The sequence below is a fragment of the Centrocercus urophasianus genome, unplaced genomic scaffold (genome assembly GCF_019232065.1).
Source record: "Centrocercus urophasianus isolate 14NV4802_14NV808 unplaced genomic scaffold, USGS_Curo_1.0 seq_31, whole genome shotgun sequence".
NCBI classification, from domain to species: Eukaryota; Metazoa; Chordata; class Aves; order Galliformes; family Phasianidae; genus Centrocercus; species Centrocercus urophasianus.
This window is the reverse complement of record NW_024884878.1, coordinates 6493012-6508755: the sequence shown is the minus strand read 5'-3', so window position 1 is coordinate 6508755 and position 15744 is coordinate 6493012. Positions and strand designations below refer to the sequence as shown.

Sequence of the window (15744 nt, the reverse complement as noted above, 5' to 3'; positions counted from 1 at the left end):
TAGTTTTGTTCTAGAATTGTACCACATGTCTCTATTTCAACTGGAAGCTTCTACAGGGAGGATGTGTTTTAAATTTTTAAAGCATTTTAACTCTGGCAAGGCAAATATTTCAAATGGAAGGACTGACCTATGTTGCCAGGTAGCTATGGAAGCAAAAACTACGTTCAGTATGTTTGCTGTTATGGATGACCTGAGGATGTATGTGCAAGAACAGTTGGATTCTTCATTTTCATCCTTGCACTTCTAAGGTGTAACCCTAGCTTCAAATGACTTTAAGTTAGCGTGTTGTCACTATACCTTGTAATTTCTAACTTCGTAGAGAGAATACTGATGTAACAGTGAAATACAGTGTATTAATAAGATGTGAACTTGAAAATATGGTAAAATAGTATGATCTGTACAAAACAATTTTCCTCTCAGTGCGTAGTTGCCTCTTTCATTGAGTTAGATCTGGTTGAGCTGTTTGTCTGCTCAGTCCAGGGTTTGTTAGTAATTTAAGTGATAAAAACTACACAGGGTTCCTTTAACTCCTTTAAAATGGTGCTTTCCATTCAAAGTCTATTGGCTTGTCTTCTACTTCTGGAGCTCCAGTCATTGTTGTAGATGCACTGGGAATTAACAGTTCAAACAGTTAGAGTTCTTACTGGTCACAGTGCTGTTATTAATAATTATGCTTTCAAGTTTGAGTACAGCTTTGAACCCAAATGCAGTACTTTCAGTTTCTCTGGTTTGCTTTTGGATGACAGGTTAAGAACACTGCAGAATACGTATTTTAGATAATAAACTCAATTTTGACTCAATAGAAGTGTTATTTGTATGCACATAGAAATAAATGAATAAAAATTATTTTCAGAATTAACTTCTAGAAACCTGACAAGCATGTAAAATACAGTATTGGCAGCCTTGCCAAATGTAAGTAGGGTGGCACACTGAAAGAGAGTAGAAAATGGAAGAAAAAAAAATGCCAAATGTTTAGCTTCAAGCAGATATAGCTATATTTGGTGTGCTTTGGGAAAGGAGGAATGGTTTGTGCTGCTGAGTGGAATCACTATAAATCTGTACAACTTGAAAATTATTTTTCTTTCTCGTAGAGCACTAAACATAAGTTGGAGTTAATGGTAAAAGGCAGCAGTTGAACCTTTATCCCAGGTTGCTTGCTTTATCTGATGTTAATGCTCATCCCGTTTTCACTAGCACCTGTATGGTTTTCAGATGTAAGTGCCACATCCCTAGAGGTCCTCATGGCCAGGTTGGATGTGGCCCTGGGCAGCCATATCTGCTGGGTGACAACCAGTGACCAGCAAAGGGCTGAATCTCAATGGGCTTCTAGGTCCCTTCTAACCCAACCATGCTGTGGTTCTGTGGCTGTAGGCTTGTTGTAACTGTATTCAGGTCTAATGAAGGGAGTAACTGATTTTACCATTTTGCAATTTATTATTTTTTTAAGCCAAAAACAGAAAGGAGAACACTTACATTTTCTACAAAAATATTTACCTGATTTTTAAAAGGCCTTTTATAATATTCTTAATTTTGATACTTATGCAATAATAGAATATTTACCAAGAGGTTTTTTGTTGTTGCTGCTGATGTTGCACTGCTGGCAATCTGAGCAGCACTTTTTTGAGGTTAATTTGGCGGCAGTAACCCTGAAGTGTTTTACAATGCATGAATAATTTGTCAGTACTCTGTAGTCTAATCTGTTAGTCACTCTAGCTTCATTTTCCCGGTTAGCAGAGGAAAATTGGAGGCAATTGGGTGGAGGCAGCAACAGCACTTAAAACAGCAGTCACGTCTACTTTGGACTGTGCTAGTGTCTCAAGTTATAAGATCTTAACTTGGAAGTTTTAGTAATTTAAAAAGATAGTATGATGCCGGTATTCTTGAAAAAATCAGTGATGTTTGGTATTTAATATTTTTTAGTAACATTAATTAAAAAAAAAAAAAGAAAGAAATGGTGCACAGCAGATATTTAAATAAGGTGAGAGTAATAGAAACTTAGTTGCTAATAGAAGCTTAGTTGCTAATGGTAGTGTCATCTCTATTCAGTTTGGTGTCTGCAATTGCTGAATTTGGCCAAGATTTAAAGGCCTGAATGTTACCCAGAGCGCTGCTGCAATTATCTCAGCTGACAACAGGCAACAGTTGGCTAGCTGATGTCTGTGTTGGTGGGGCTGGCTCCTCCCACATCATGAAAGATGTATGTGTCACAGCCAGGAATGTTGTCAGCACATTCAGCTGCATTCGTTGTGCTTTACGTGCTTAGTGAAAGCATCGCTGTATCTATTTCTCAGTTTTGTCTGCTTTGAAAGGCAGAATGTAACCCGCTAGTCATTGCTATCTGAAATAACCCATGTATTTTCTAGATATGGAGGATAAAACAGGGTCTTTTTATGATTAGTGAGTGAGAGTTTTGTTGCATTTTCACTGCTGTGAAGGAGTCGGTGCACACAGTGAGCACACCCACAGCTGGTTTGCCCCTGGGCAGCATGGTGATACCTCCTTCACCCAGCAGGATCCCAGATGAATCACCTTCCCCAGATGCCCTCTGTCACTTGCTAACTGCAGCAGTGAGCGTAAACTGAAACTCAGAACACTTCATTTTTATGCACTTTGGCTATGCTTGGTGAAAACAACTGAGCGTGGACGAATTTCTCAGTATCGATCTGTTTGGTGATTTTTGTCTTCTATGTTGTACACTAAAACCATGTCGTATTTTTAATGTGAGTTGTTCATACAGCAAAAGGAGTAAATGGCTTAGGTGTATACTGTGCAGGAAGTGTATTACATGTCTGTGCCGGTTGGCATGGTGAGAAGCAGGGAAGCAGGGAGTAAAGACACTGCCTGAGCTTTCCACTGCCTCCTTCCCCTCTCTCCCTTCCTTCCTTGCAGGGCACGATGAATGCCATAGCTTGGTAGAGCAAATCTCCTTTTCCATATTCTTTCTGCTGATGTGAACACTCAATATGTTTGAACTGCAGACAAACCTTGTAATCCATATCCTTGCTGTACTTTAGCATTTAGAAAATACTTCAAAAATACACTTACTTAGCATTTCTTTTAAAATTGCTACATGAATCTTGAAAGAAACACAGAAAAAAAGAAGGCAAACAAAACTGTATGTAGTCTCAAATGAGAAATGCCTGTTTTTAAGAAGACAGTGAGACAGTTATTTTGTGTACAGTTCTTGAAATCGTTGATTTAGAAATTGTAGCTAAGTACTTCATGCAGTATGTTTAGGACTTCTGAGAAGTCTGCACTGCATCTTCAACTTCAAGTATGGCATCTGCCCTTAGAAATTGTTTAAGCTATTATTGTATTGTAGTAACTTCATATTTCAGCAGTGTACATTGTCTCAGCTTCATTAATTATTTGATACTAAATCTCTTCTTCTGAAGAGAAACCTTTGTTTCTTCTTAATGAAATCAACAAAGCTAATACTTTGGCCATTTTTTATTCCCTTTTTAGTCCTTTTTTTTAAAAAAAAAAAAAAAAAAACTTTTTAAGTTTTTCTTAAAAATTACCATTGCATGACTTCTTAAGAGTGTACTGTATCTTGTTACTGGTGTAGCAGGAAGCTTCAATAATTGATAACAGAGACAGTAGAGCTGAGTGTGTTGCTAAAAGAACCATAGAGCATTCAAGCCTACAGAAGAGCAGCTATCTATGCTAAAATAACTTTCTTTGGTGTCTGATGATCAGGCTGTTGAGCCAGTGTGTTTGGGAGAGAACTTTGCAGTGGAGGAAGAAAGGTTTGCCTATTTATGATCATTGCCTATAATTTCCTTCTGTTTCAGCATATTGAAATGTCAGCTTTCTCGGTGTTTATTTTTAATGCAAATATATCACCTTGAAATTTCTGTTAGTTTAACTTCCATTTTCTTTGAAATGTTTTCATTTTGACATCAGTAACAATGTACTTCACATTAAATCGTCACTTTGAAAGTAGAATTTTGACCTCTGCTGTTGTAAATGTAGTCTGTGGAAGAAAGAACAAAGGAATATGAAAAATGCTTGGAAAGAGTTTTTCAGAAGTAGAAAATAATGGGAATTTTCTCACTTGATCATGACCCTTAACTTTTGTTTTTTCCAATGAGATTCTGCAAAAATTAATGGGGTGTGCATTACAACTTCATTTAATGAATATTTAATAACAATTTGTAGCTAGTATAACTTGAAAACATTATTTACATTATAGATTTTGGAACAGAAATTCTTTTGCTTCTGAACAGAATCACGTAGAAAAATATCAAAGCTACATTTTATATGCAAGGAGAAAGGTGTGTTTAGGATGAATTATTATTTTATTGGGCCAATTTTTTTGTTTTATTTGTCTTGTAGATTGTAGGATGCTATGATCATATCATTATTATTATTATTTTTATCTTGGAAGCAGTTCAGAAAGGAGATATTCTGTAGGAAAACAAACAGTATATCTTTCATATGGAATGTCAGTTAGTCACAGATTATTCCATTTGTAATTAACTATACCGGAAAATTGTGCAAGAAAGATAGGAGGTTGCTCTAACTTTTGGTTAGAAGTGCCTGAGTTATGGAATTTTTGCTATCAGATGTCTTAAAATCATGGAAAAATTTATGTAATTTCAAGGAAGGCATCAATTGCTGTAATCTGAAGTTTTGTAGCATGCCTTTAGTCAGGGAAATTGGCCACAGTAGATTAGGAAAAATTGTTTCATGAAATTGTCGTTGGTTGTTGCATCCTGTAGACACCACTTGCTGGGCTAGATGTTTGCCACTACAGATTTTACTTATTTTAAAGAAATGCTTAAAATTATACTTTCCACCGTTTTTAAATTCCTACTCAATAACTAAAGAATCAATTTGGTCTGGTTGTTGGATGGTCTGTTGCTCTTATCAATGCTCAGTAATTCCAAACAAATGCAGAAATCTTGTGGAGAAAGAGGAGAGATGTAAGTCAGCTTGTGATTTAAGAAAAAATAATGTTAGCCCATCATGAGATTATTGATGTGTTTGGAATGCTGGTATGAGAATGGGGACAAAAGATACTGTAATCAACTCAGATTTTTGTGGTGTCAAAGCTGAAACAGCAGCACTGGTGTAAGGGCCTTGTAAGCTGACATCTTTCTGGAAGTAGTTCCTGCCAAGTGTATCAATATCAGTGGCAAGAAGGATATGAAGAGTAACTTTTAAAGTGGGATTTGGTTGCTCTAATTAGTTTTCCAGCTGGAGTTTCTAAACAGCAATTAACCAAAAATAAGCCAACTGAAAGCTTGTGTACGGAGAGAAAGTAGGAGCACTGGCAAGACTGTTGAGCCTCAACAGAAAGACTTAATAAGAATTTGTAGCATAATACCTAGACTGAAGTAACTTCTTGTGTAGTCATTTTATCACTGGCTTTTTTAGCAGAGCAGGTTTAGATCTTTGTCCTACCTCATACTTTATTATGCTTTTAAGTATTCCTTTCAGTGCTTTCTGGGAAAGACCTCTGTAGACTTGTGTTTGTAAATATGTAGGAGGACACTGGTAGACAAAAACTTCTTTCTTTCCTTCTTCAGACTAGCCAAAACACTTGCATGTTGTGCTTCGGCCCACAGGAGAACTGTGTCAATCTTTGCATTCTTCTAGAATGTTTCCACATTGGGTTTGATTTTTGTTTCAGACTGAGAAAGTTCATCAGCTGCATGGTTGGACAAAAGACAAAATGTAGAACGTGGTCTTTGTGGTGTTCTTGTGCTCCAGAAGTAGGTTGGTCATCTGTCTGCAAAAAGTTTGAAAGCAGTTCTCTTGTAGCAGGCTCTTGTAGGGAGTGCAGCATAATAAGTAAATAGACTGTAACTGTGTGGGTAGGTAAATAATTTAGTGTTAGGACAGAAAGTTGCATATCAGAACAGTATTTCTGTTGAGTATTCAGATAACGGTGTGATAAAATGTAATATGTCTGTGTGTGTGTGTTCAGTAGCTTGGATTTGTTTCCTTGATCTGGTTTGCAGCACAAATCCACAAGCAATGTGGAATTCCTCACTCAAGGAAGCTGTATTCATGGAATGGCCCATAAAGGATGCAGATTTATTAAGAAAGTAGCTTATTTTCTTTCAGAATATGCTTGGACTTGTTCTGAGATGGCTGAAATATCTTTAAGAGGAAGATTGTTTGATTTACAGATTTTCTGTATTATCTCTTACAGTGAGTTAAGGACTTTGTGATTTGTTATGAGGGTTTGTCTGTTCTTCTTGGTGTTTTAAACCCTGAATGTTAGTATTTTTTGTGGAAGCAATCTAAGAATTTTGCCCAGAAGTCAGTGTCAAACATTCCAGTTACAATTTCATGTGCCATACCTGCAAAATAACTAATGCTGTAAATTGATGATGCTTCCTTTGCATTGGAAGCAGTGAAATTTTTGTTGAAAGCAGATCTTTTTGTTTATTTGTTGTGCAATATAAATTCCATGAAATACGTATATCTAATAGTGCATAGTTTGTAGATTTTTCTCATCCTCAGGCAACTTAATCTGACTTGTGAAAATCCTGCCTTTACACACTTTCTTAATTTCTGCATAAATTTTAAGTAAATAGCTTGCTGAAATAGTGGGTTCTGGTTTCTGGCTGAAGATGCTTATTTGAGTCCTGGGTTGAATCAGTTATGAAAGTCTTTTAAAATGTAAGGGGTTGGGAAAATATTTTGTTCTGAAAAAGCCTGCAGCGTATTTTTTGGGTATCAGCTCATTTAAATTAAATATGAAATTGTAAGAATGTATATTAAGTCCTTGAAACTAACTTGGTCTGTTAAAATAATCATAGGTATGTTTGCCAGAGTTTTTAATGAAACAGCAAAATAGCTACAAGATACCCTGTAGAGGCGCCTGCTGCTGGAGGTTGTTATACTGAAACAACTTTTGATTCGGCCTTCTTAACAAATGCAGATATTTATTCTGTCGAATAAACACTATTTTTTTTTTTTTTTTTTTAATTAAATACCTGTCAACTGAAGTTACAGCAGTATTTTACAAGCAAAATATCCTACTTAGAAGTTCAGAACCCAGGTGTTTGCATACTTAAGATACATGTAATAATAAAAATTAATGCTAGTTTTGAGTGTTAATTAAATTCCAGCATCTAACCAAACAGAATATGAGATTACTGGAAATCCAGCTATCATTTAATCCACAAACAGTTACAAAATTAAAGCGGGCCATGCAAATAAGTATGAGTTGGGTTGTATGACTTACAGTGTACCATATTTCTCAACTAAGTAAGCTGCTCTTTACAATAGCTTATATTCTTATTGGAAACAGATTTAATTGGAGGCAAGTGGAAACAATTAGAATCAAAATTCCTTTAAAATGTTTTCTATACTTCTTATTTCTTTTTTTTTTTTTTAAGATTATTTCTCAGTGCTTACTGTAATAGATGTTGCATTTGTACTGTCAATATGTGATTTCTTGATTCAAAAGTATTTTCTGCTGCCAGTGAGGGATGAACACAGTCTTGTTTTAGTCCACACTCTAACGCTTGTTGATGTTTCGTGAGCAGCTAACTTTGCCTGTGAAGTTTTTTCACCACCCTTACCTAGATAGACATTCTGTTGTGAATGACCTTCCTAGACCCCATTTGGAGTACTGTGTCCAGTTCTGGGGCCCCCAACACAGGAAGGACATGGAGCTGTTGGAATGGGTCCAGAGGAGAGCAAGGATGATTAAAGGGCTGGAGTAGCTCCTCTACAAGGACAGGTTGAAGAGCTAGAGCTCTTCAGCCTTGGGAAGAGAAGGCTCCAAGGAGATCTTATAGTGGCTTTCCAGTACCTGAGGGCGGTCCACAGGAAAGCTGGGGAGGGACTCTTTAAAAGGGCAGGTAGCGACTGGATGAGGGGAAATGGATTTAAACTGGAAGAAGGTAGATCTAGCCTAGATATTAAGAAGAAATTCTCTACTGTGAAGGTAGTGAGACGTTGTAACAAGTGCACCAGCGATGCTGTGGATGCTCCCACCCTGAAGATGTTCAAGGCCAGACTGGATGGGGCTTTGAGCAACCTGGTGTAGAGGCAGGTGTCCCTGCCTGGAGCAGGGGGTTGGAACTACATGATCTTAAAGGTCCCTTCCAACCCAGACCATTCTGTGATTCTGTGAACACTGGGGAAGCAGCAGGAACCCATGGCAAACTGCAAGGACAAAAAGGACCGAACAGTTTATTTATGCACAGTTTATAACCGCTTCTCAATGGCAAATAGTTCTGCAGCCCATACCAACCAGTATGGTGGCTTACTGCTGCCCTAAGGATGCTTTCACAGAAACATCTCTCCTTGCCTTTCCCTTACTCTGGATCTGGTTTTCAGCTGATGAACTTACTAACCTGATTCAAACTGCTGAAACTCACTAGTGAAGGATTGAATCATCTCATAAGGAATCTCCTAGGCACCAGAACTGATGCAGCACAAGCTGCATATTTTATGGAGCTAGTGGGAATACTGTGGCAAGGGCAATGGGAGCTTCTCCTTTCAGCGAAGTTGTGTTGTGCTTTCTGGATCTGCTTACTCCGTTTTTTAAAGTAGCTCCCTCAGTCTCAACTTTTTTTCATGTAAATACTCTTACAGAGCTGTGCACTGCAAATTTCGAGAACATTAATTGTCTTAGGAAGTACCTCTCTGGCATTTTGAAGAACTGTGTGAAAAGGTGGTGCTTGACTGGCATACTAGAGTAAACCTAATGGGTAAAATCAGTGCCCAGTTGCCAGTTAATTCTGGCATCTTAGATTCCTCGTCCAAAAATGCCAAATCCATGTTGCTCCAACTCTTTCCTGTTAGTGGTTAGAGCCACAAATTCTCCATATTCCTAAAGAATGTAATATTCATTGCTTTTTTTTTTTTTTTTTTTTTTTTTTTTTGTAAGTATGGGTGATCCATGGTCAAATTCTCCAGCTGATAACTAAGTTTAAAAAAAACTATTACAGGTATATTGAAAATGCAAGTTAGTGTTTTGAGGTCAGCACAACTGCTGATCAGTGTGGCTATGTGTTTATCTGTATCTGGAAGCAAAGTTGAGTACAGACTCAGCCTGCTACCAACTAATTCCTTTTAATAAACGTTTGTTAATCTTTGACAACATGGACTATAGTAAGATAAATGAGAGAATAAGTGTATCGTGTCTGAACTTGCTAACTAGCATAATAGAATGAGCTTTTTTTTTATCAGGCTTTTTCTCTGTAACAGCTTTTGCTGGTAAACTTGTCTTTTATTTTTCAGCATGGACCTGACAATCTGCTTTCTTCCAGTGTCAGTGGAAGGTCTCTTACCGTGAGCAATTCTACTCCAGCTAAAGGTATAAGAAAAAGTATATCTTTATTACAGTTCATTTTTATCACAGTTCTTCTTCAACAATGTATGTATTTTCTCTGCATTTTTATTTATTTATTTAGCTCTTAATTGTCACACTTAGTGTTCTAATCAGTCTTGAACTGTGTAAGGGTGACTCTAACAGTAGAGGCACTGGAGTCTACCCACTGTTGTTCACTTGCAGTGTTGAGGAGCTCTAAAAGTGACTTGTTGGGTTGGACCAAGAAATACCATGTATTGAGGTACCATACCAATGTATTGAGAAAGATGCAGTAACAGTATTCTAGCACAGGAAATTTTAGATCAAGCAATAAGTTAAATGTGGGAGAAGGCTGGGACTATTTCCTTTAGAAATATTTTCTTTTCATGTGGGCTTGAAGTATTCGTGGCCCATGGCTGCAAAAGTTAATTTATATTACTTACAGTTAACTAGCTTGTGACATAGACAATATTCCATCAATGTGTGATTTTGTAGGAGTGCAAGGGACAGAGCAAACAATCTCCTCGTAAGCTTTTAGGATCTGCTGGCTGTGTTTTCAATGGGAAATAAGATTAAGGGAGAGACAAAGGAACTAATCTGAACATTCTTCTTTTCTATTTCTTATTTGCACATGCTGGATTGTTCATAGTTCTATTAATTGATTTAGTATGACATCCAGAGCCTCTTGCTTGTCATGAAACAGCATAAGTCTATAATTCAGTAATTTAATGGCTGAAAGATATTTCAGGCCTGTATAGGTAGTACTTTTTGTAAGAAATTGCTAGCTGGCAAGGAATATAAATTTGTATTTAGTGCATTTGGCTTTTATTAATTATCACTGTAGTCACTGATACTTCATAGTGACTTCCAGAGTTTCTAAATGCTATTGATTTTTAAAATAAGATGGATGGTTTTGGCTCCTAACAAGTCCAGAAAAACCCGAGTTCCCACTGATGGCTCTCTACTTCTTTTAATAATCTTTGTTGAGATGAAGCTTTTTACCAAATACAGCAGCTTCAGCTGCAGAGTTTCCTGTATGTAGTGATCATTTATCTAGAATCTCTTTGCATTTCTCAATTTGAAGTTATTCATCCAGAAAATACATTCATACAGTCATGAATCATGGTTGTAATGAGCTTTTGTTTGTAATACTGGGCCCTAATTTAATTTTGTTTGAAGGTGTCTCTTATGAATATCTATTTTCTGTTTTCACCCAATTGAGTGTGAATTCCAAAGAGGAGATGGTCCTGGGCACGCTTTGAAGAATATTGAATCCATTTTCAAGTTCAGGTGCCAGTAAATCCAAGTATATTATTAAGATCCATATCAGACAATAGCTAGAGAAAAAAGTACAAAGGTTTAAAATATGCTGAGGTCTTTGTGTTGGGGATGAAGGAGGGCTAGCTTTTACTATCAATTTAGCGAGTTAACTCCTATTCTACAAAACTTAGTGTATTTACAGCATTACTGAAAAGATACTTATGAAATTTTTAGGTCAGATGTTAGTCATTAACACATTTATGCTAATGGGTCGATGTATGTTGCACATACTCAGGCTGAAATTGTTCTGTTAAGCACTGTCCTTTTTGGCTGATGCCTGATCAGTGAACTCCTCTAATAGGCAAGATGCAGTGAGATAGTGCTGTGCTTGCCACTTAGTTCCATCTTGTCACCTTCAGAAATGATTCAGAATCCACAAGATGTCACCCTTGCAAGAGATGCTCATCTTAAAGTCAATATCTTTGTTAGGTTTCATTTTCTGCTTTATTTAGTCAAGCAGTGCCCAGCTTAGTAAAGTCAAGGACTTCATCCTGGTTTTTTTGAGCCTTCTAATTACATTTAACAAAATGGCACAGATCATTGGGGTTTAATAGCAATATACCCTGTCCTGGTTTTGTACTGATGCATGTTTAGTATACTTCTTTGTCTTAAAATCTCCTCCCCAGCAAGTTTACCTCTTTTTATGTTTTCTAGAATGCACAGAGAGCATACGATAGCATTTAAAATTTCTTGATGGATAAAGCAAAGTGTAACAAACTCATGTTATACAGGCATTAATTACCTTTCCTTGTGCACAAAATAACCTGGGTGAAACGCTTTGCACTGCAGTCAAAATTTATAAGAAAATCTGAAATAACTTGCTAAACTCATACAGATATGTCATCTTTTGTGCTTCTGTGATATGGCAGATGCAACAGATGAGGTGGTGTCAAGCTTCTCTCTCTCTTGCTGGAGTGAAGCTGTTTGTAGCACATAAATAGGAGGAAAAGAAGAGAAAAGCCAGTGTATAATGTGGTACGCAGTTAGACTTAAATTCAGTTACCAGCATGCTATCTTCCCTTATGTTTTGGGATATTTTTTCGAGTCTCTTATATCTCTGTATCTTCCTCTAGGAGTATCTGTTACTAAAATCTGTAGATTGGTTGGTGAATTTCATTTTTATGACTTTAACTGTTATTACTCCATTGCGATACCCTCTAGAACAATATGCCAATTTTGTGGTGCTCTGCTTAAAAGTGCTCTCAGGGAATCAAGTTGCTTTGGAAAGCAATTGTTGATCTCTTACCAGTTACAGGATTCAAATAGGCAGATCTTAAAATAAATAAATAAATAAATAAATAAAAGCCATTTGCCAAAGTGGATGGCTGTATGGATTTCATGTTTCGCTGCCTTGACTACTTTTCAAACAGAATTCTTTTAAACTCAGTCATATGGGACAGCAGACTTTCTTTAATGTTTTTTTTTTGTTGTTGTTGTTAATTATTTGAGGTAGCAGCTAAGTCTGGCTGAGGAATTAGAATGCAGGAAGATAAGTTAGTAATAAAATAATGAATATTACCTCCCAGTTACTACAACTTGCCCTTTTGTGTAATTAACGCTTTGTAAATATCTTTCATGCATATTTGGAAAGAAGTTACTAGCATCTCCAGTTGCAAGACTTCAAACAAAAACCAACAGAAGACAGGGAAATGAAAGAGAAGGAGAAAGGAAAGGAAAGTGGAAGGACCTCACATTTATTGTGGAGATTTGGAACAGGTGAAGGGAACCTTTTCAAACTCTCAGTGGTTTATATATGAGCTGACCTTTCTTAGAATTCAAAAAGCTATGGAAAACAGTTAATGTCAGTACTGAGACAGCAGTTTCTCCCATTTAGGTTTTGGCATTTATACTGCATAATAAGTTTGTCTTATTTGTTGGTCCATTTCTTTACTGTAACACTTTAGGTGATGGGAATGACAACACGAAATTTAAAGGAGTGAGATTGCCATGCATGCCTTCTCGTGTCCTTCATCTTCGTCAAATTCCAGATAATGCCACTGAAGCAGATGTCATTTCACTAGGGCTCCCTTTTGGCAAAGTAACCAATGTGCTGATTCTAAGAGGAAAAAGTCAGGTAACAATTATAACAGCAAGCCTGCTCATGTCATTCTTTTCTTTAATGCTTTTGGTACTGTGACTGAAATGATTGCAGTGATGTCTAAGTGTTTCATTTATGGCTCAAAACTTTCATTTTTTTCACAGTTGGGAAAATGTCTTGGCATTCATTTCTTTTCATATATTTTCTGATTATATAATAGTCTAGAAACTCATTGACATTAGCTGTAAACATTATACACATCTTATGTAAGAACGTGTGCTGATCAAGAACTACTTTGCTGATATTTATGTTGACAGCTGTCCTGAAATGACCTGCTCAATTAAAATAATTAACATGGAGATTAATTCTTTTATGTGAAATACTTTTTTTTTTTTTTCTTTTCCTTCAAATCCTTTCAGGTGATGGGTGATTTACATCATAAATAAACACTGAAATCCTAAAAACAACAGGCATTCATTCAGAAATTGTATGCAGCATTGGGCTGGGTTAATTTTGTGCAGAAACCAATAGATATTTAGTGTCCTCTTCCTACTTCAGTCACTGTATGCATTTGCAACTGAAACAGTAATGCTTGTATTCAGGATTCTAATAAATCCAGTAGCAATGATTTTTTTATTAGCATGCCTTCCTATATGTCATACTTATTCCAACTCTTCTTTAGTAATATACTGTACTTAAAATGTGTAAGTCTTTTAAGAGATTAAAATCAAATAATCTTGCACAATCTTGCATAAATGAACACCTTTTAATGCAATGCTATACTTTCACATGTTCTTTTTCTGGTGAGAGTTGTAATAGGAATATGTTATGATTTGATGTTTTGTTCTTTCCTGTAAACTAAACCATGTTGAATACCATTATAATTCTATTGCAGGCTTTTTTGGAAATGGCCTCTGAGGAAAATGCTATTAGTATGGTGAACTACTGCTCTTCTGCTATACCTCACATCCACAATCAGCCTGTGTATATTCAGTATTCCAATCACAGAGAACTTAAGACTGACAATATACCTAGTCAAGCTGTAAGTATATTATTTTCATTCAGTAAGATGGAATGATATATGACTTACATTAGTAAATAGAGTATTTTCTATTAATACTACATTAATGATCATATTATAATAGATATTTTTTTTCTGTCAGTTGTAATGGACAGCAAGTTCTTTCAGAAAGAGACTTGGCACCTCTAGAATTACTGTGTAGGAACTCAAGTTCAGGAATGGCCATCCTGATGGCCAGGAAGTCCATTGAAATGGACAGGAAGCCTGTGTGGATGAACAAGCATTTCTTGGCAGAACTCAATAAAAAGGAGGCATAGGAGAGGTGTAAGGATGTCCAGGTTACCCTGGAAGAATATAGAGATGTTATCTTAATATGCAGAGAGTTGTCATAACAGACTGACCATGAAGCAGCAATGTGCCATTGTGGCCAAGAAAGCCAGTGGTATTCTGGTGAGCATTATGAAGAGCATGGCCAGCAGAGTGAGGGAGGAGATCCTCCACTCTGCCCTGATAAGGCCACATCTGTCATATTTCTGTCTTGGCTCCCCAGTTCAAGAAAGACAGGGAACTCCTGGGAAGAGTCTAGCAGGGAGTCACAAAGATGATTGAGGACCTGGAGCATTCCATGTATGAGGAAAGGTCAAAAGACCTGGGGCTGCTCAGCCTTGAGGAAAGACTGAGACAGGATCTTACCAGTGTAACTACAGTAGTAGTAACTACAGGGAGGGAGTTAAGTGGATGGCTCTTTTTGGTGGTGCCCAATGACAGAACAAGAGGTAACATGCATAACCTGAACTCAGGACATTCCATCTGAACAAGAGAAAGAACTTCTTTACTTTGAGGGCAACAGAGCACAGGATCAACCTGCCTGGAGATATTGTGATCTGCTTCTCTGGAGACGGTCATAAGCCATCTGGTAGCTTTCCTGTGCTTTAGGGAACCTGTTTTAGTGAGAGTTATGGACTTGATGGAGTCCTTTCCAAACCCTGTGATTCTGTGATCTTCATTTACATCACAGATGATGACATGGGACACATCCTCAGCATGGATAATGCAGAGCTGAGAAGAGTGTCTGACATCCCAGATGGTTGCACTGCTTCTTGTTGATAAGAAACTAGACATGCTGGAGCAATGTACTCATACAGTCTGATTAAGTTAAACAAAGGAAAATGCTAACTCCTGCACTTGAGAAGTAGACCCAGGTGATAATTTTGTGTTAGGAGCAACTAGTTGGAAAGCAGCTAGCTAGCCTACAGAATGATCTGTGTTTGCTCATGAACCCAACTTTGCCATAAGGCAGCACTGTGTCCTTCCAGCAAAGAAGGCCAACAGCATCCTCAGCTGCAGAAAGCAGACTACTGCCTTCAGACTGACAGACTGATAGAGAGTGACTCTTCTCCTCTATTCAGCACTAGTGAGACACAAATATGGAGTCTAATCCTAGACTCCTCAGTAGAAAGGCATAGACATTAATGGAGCAAGTCCAGCAAAAGGCCATGAAGGTAGTTGAGAAACTAGAGTACCTATCATACAGGTGCAGAGGGAGCTGGGTTTATTCAGCCTGGGGAAAAGAAATCAGGGGTATTTTATCAATGTGTGCAAATACCTGGGGAGGGGTGAGGTGTAGACAGCCTCTTTTCTTGTCACTGGGCATCACTGAAAAGAGTCCATGCTCATAAATTCAAATGCAGAAAAATGCACTGAAATTTAAAAAGCAAGCAAACAAAAAGCTTTTTATTTTGAGCATGGCCAAACATTGGAATGTGTTACTCAGAGATGTTGTAGAGTATCCATCCTTGGAAGCATTTAAAACTTAGCTGGAAACAGTTGTAAGCAATCTAAGCTAGGTGACTTCTTTGAAGCAAGGATCTTGGACTCGATAATCTCTGAAGGTACCTTTCATCCTCAACTGTTTATTTTTTTAATTGTATTTTCAGCTACTCAGAGACTTAGGATGCACCTGTCTCGTTTATGTAAAATGAGACTGAGGCTGTGCTCAATTAGAAAACAAACTAGAAAGGAATCATTCTATTAGGTCTGTCAGCTGACTTGAATATATTTTTCTGAAAAAGCAAATCTATT

General features: G+C 37.2%; 1 protein-coding gene across 4 annotated transcripts in view; it reads left to right on the top strand.

The window, feature by feature from the left end:
• Window positions 1–15744, top strand: part of PTBP3 (polypyrimidine tract binding protein 3) — a 50293-nt gene that overhangs the window by 13533 nt on the left and 21016 nt on the right. For 3 of the 4 annotated variants that reach the window (XM_042829524.1, XM_042829520.1, XM_042829523.1), the window contains 3 exons: window positions 9214–9289; window positions 12508–12677; window positions 13537–13683. In XM_042829524.1, the coding sequence (XP_042685458.1) occupies window positions 9214–9289; window positions 12508–12677; window positions 13537–13683 (393 nt within the window). The remainder of the gene's footprint in view (window positions 1–9213; window positions 9290–12507; window positions 12678–13536; window positions 13684–15744) is intronic. The other variant, XM_042829525.1, reaches the window with a different exon arrangement.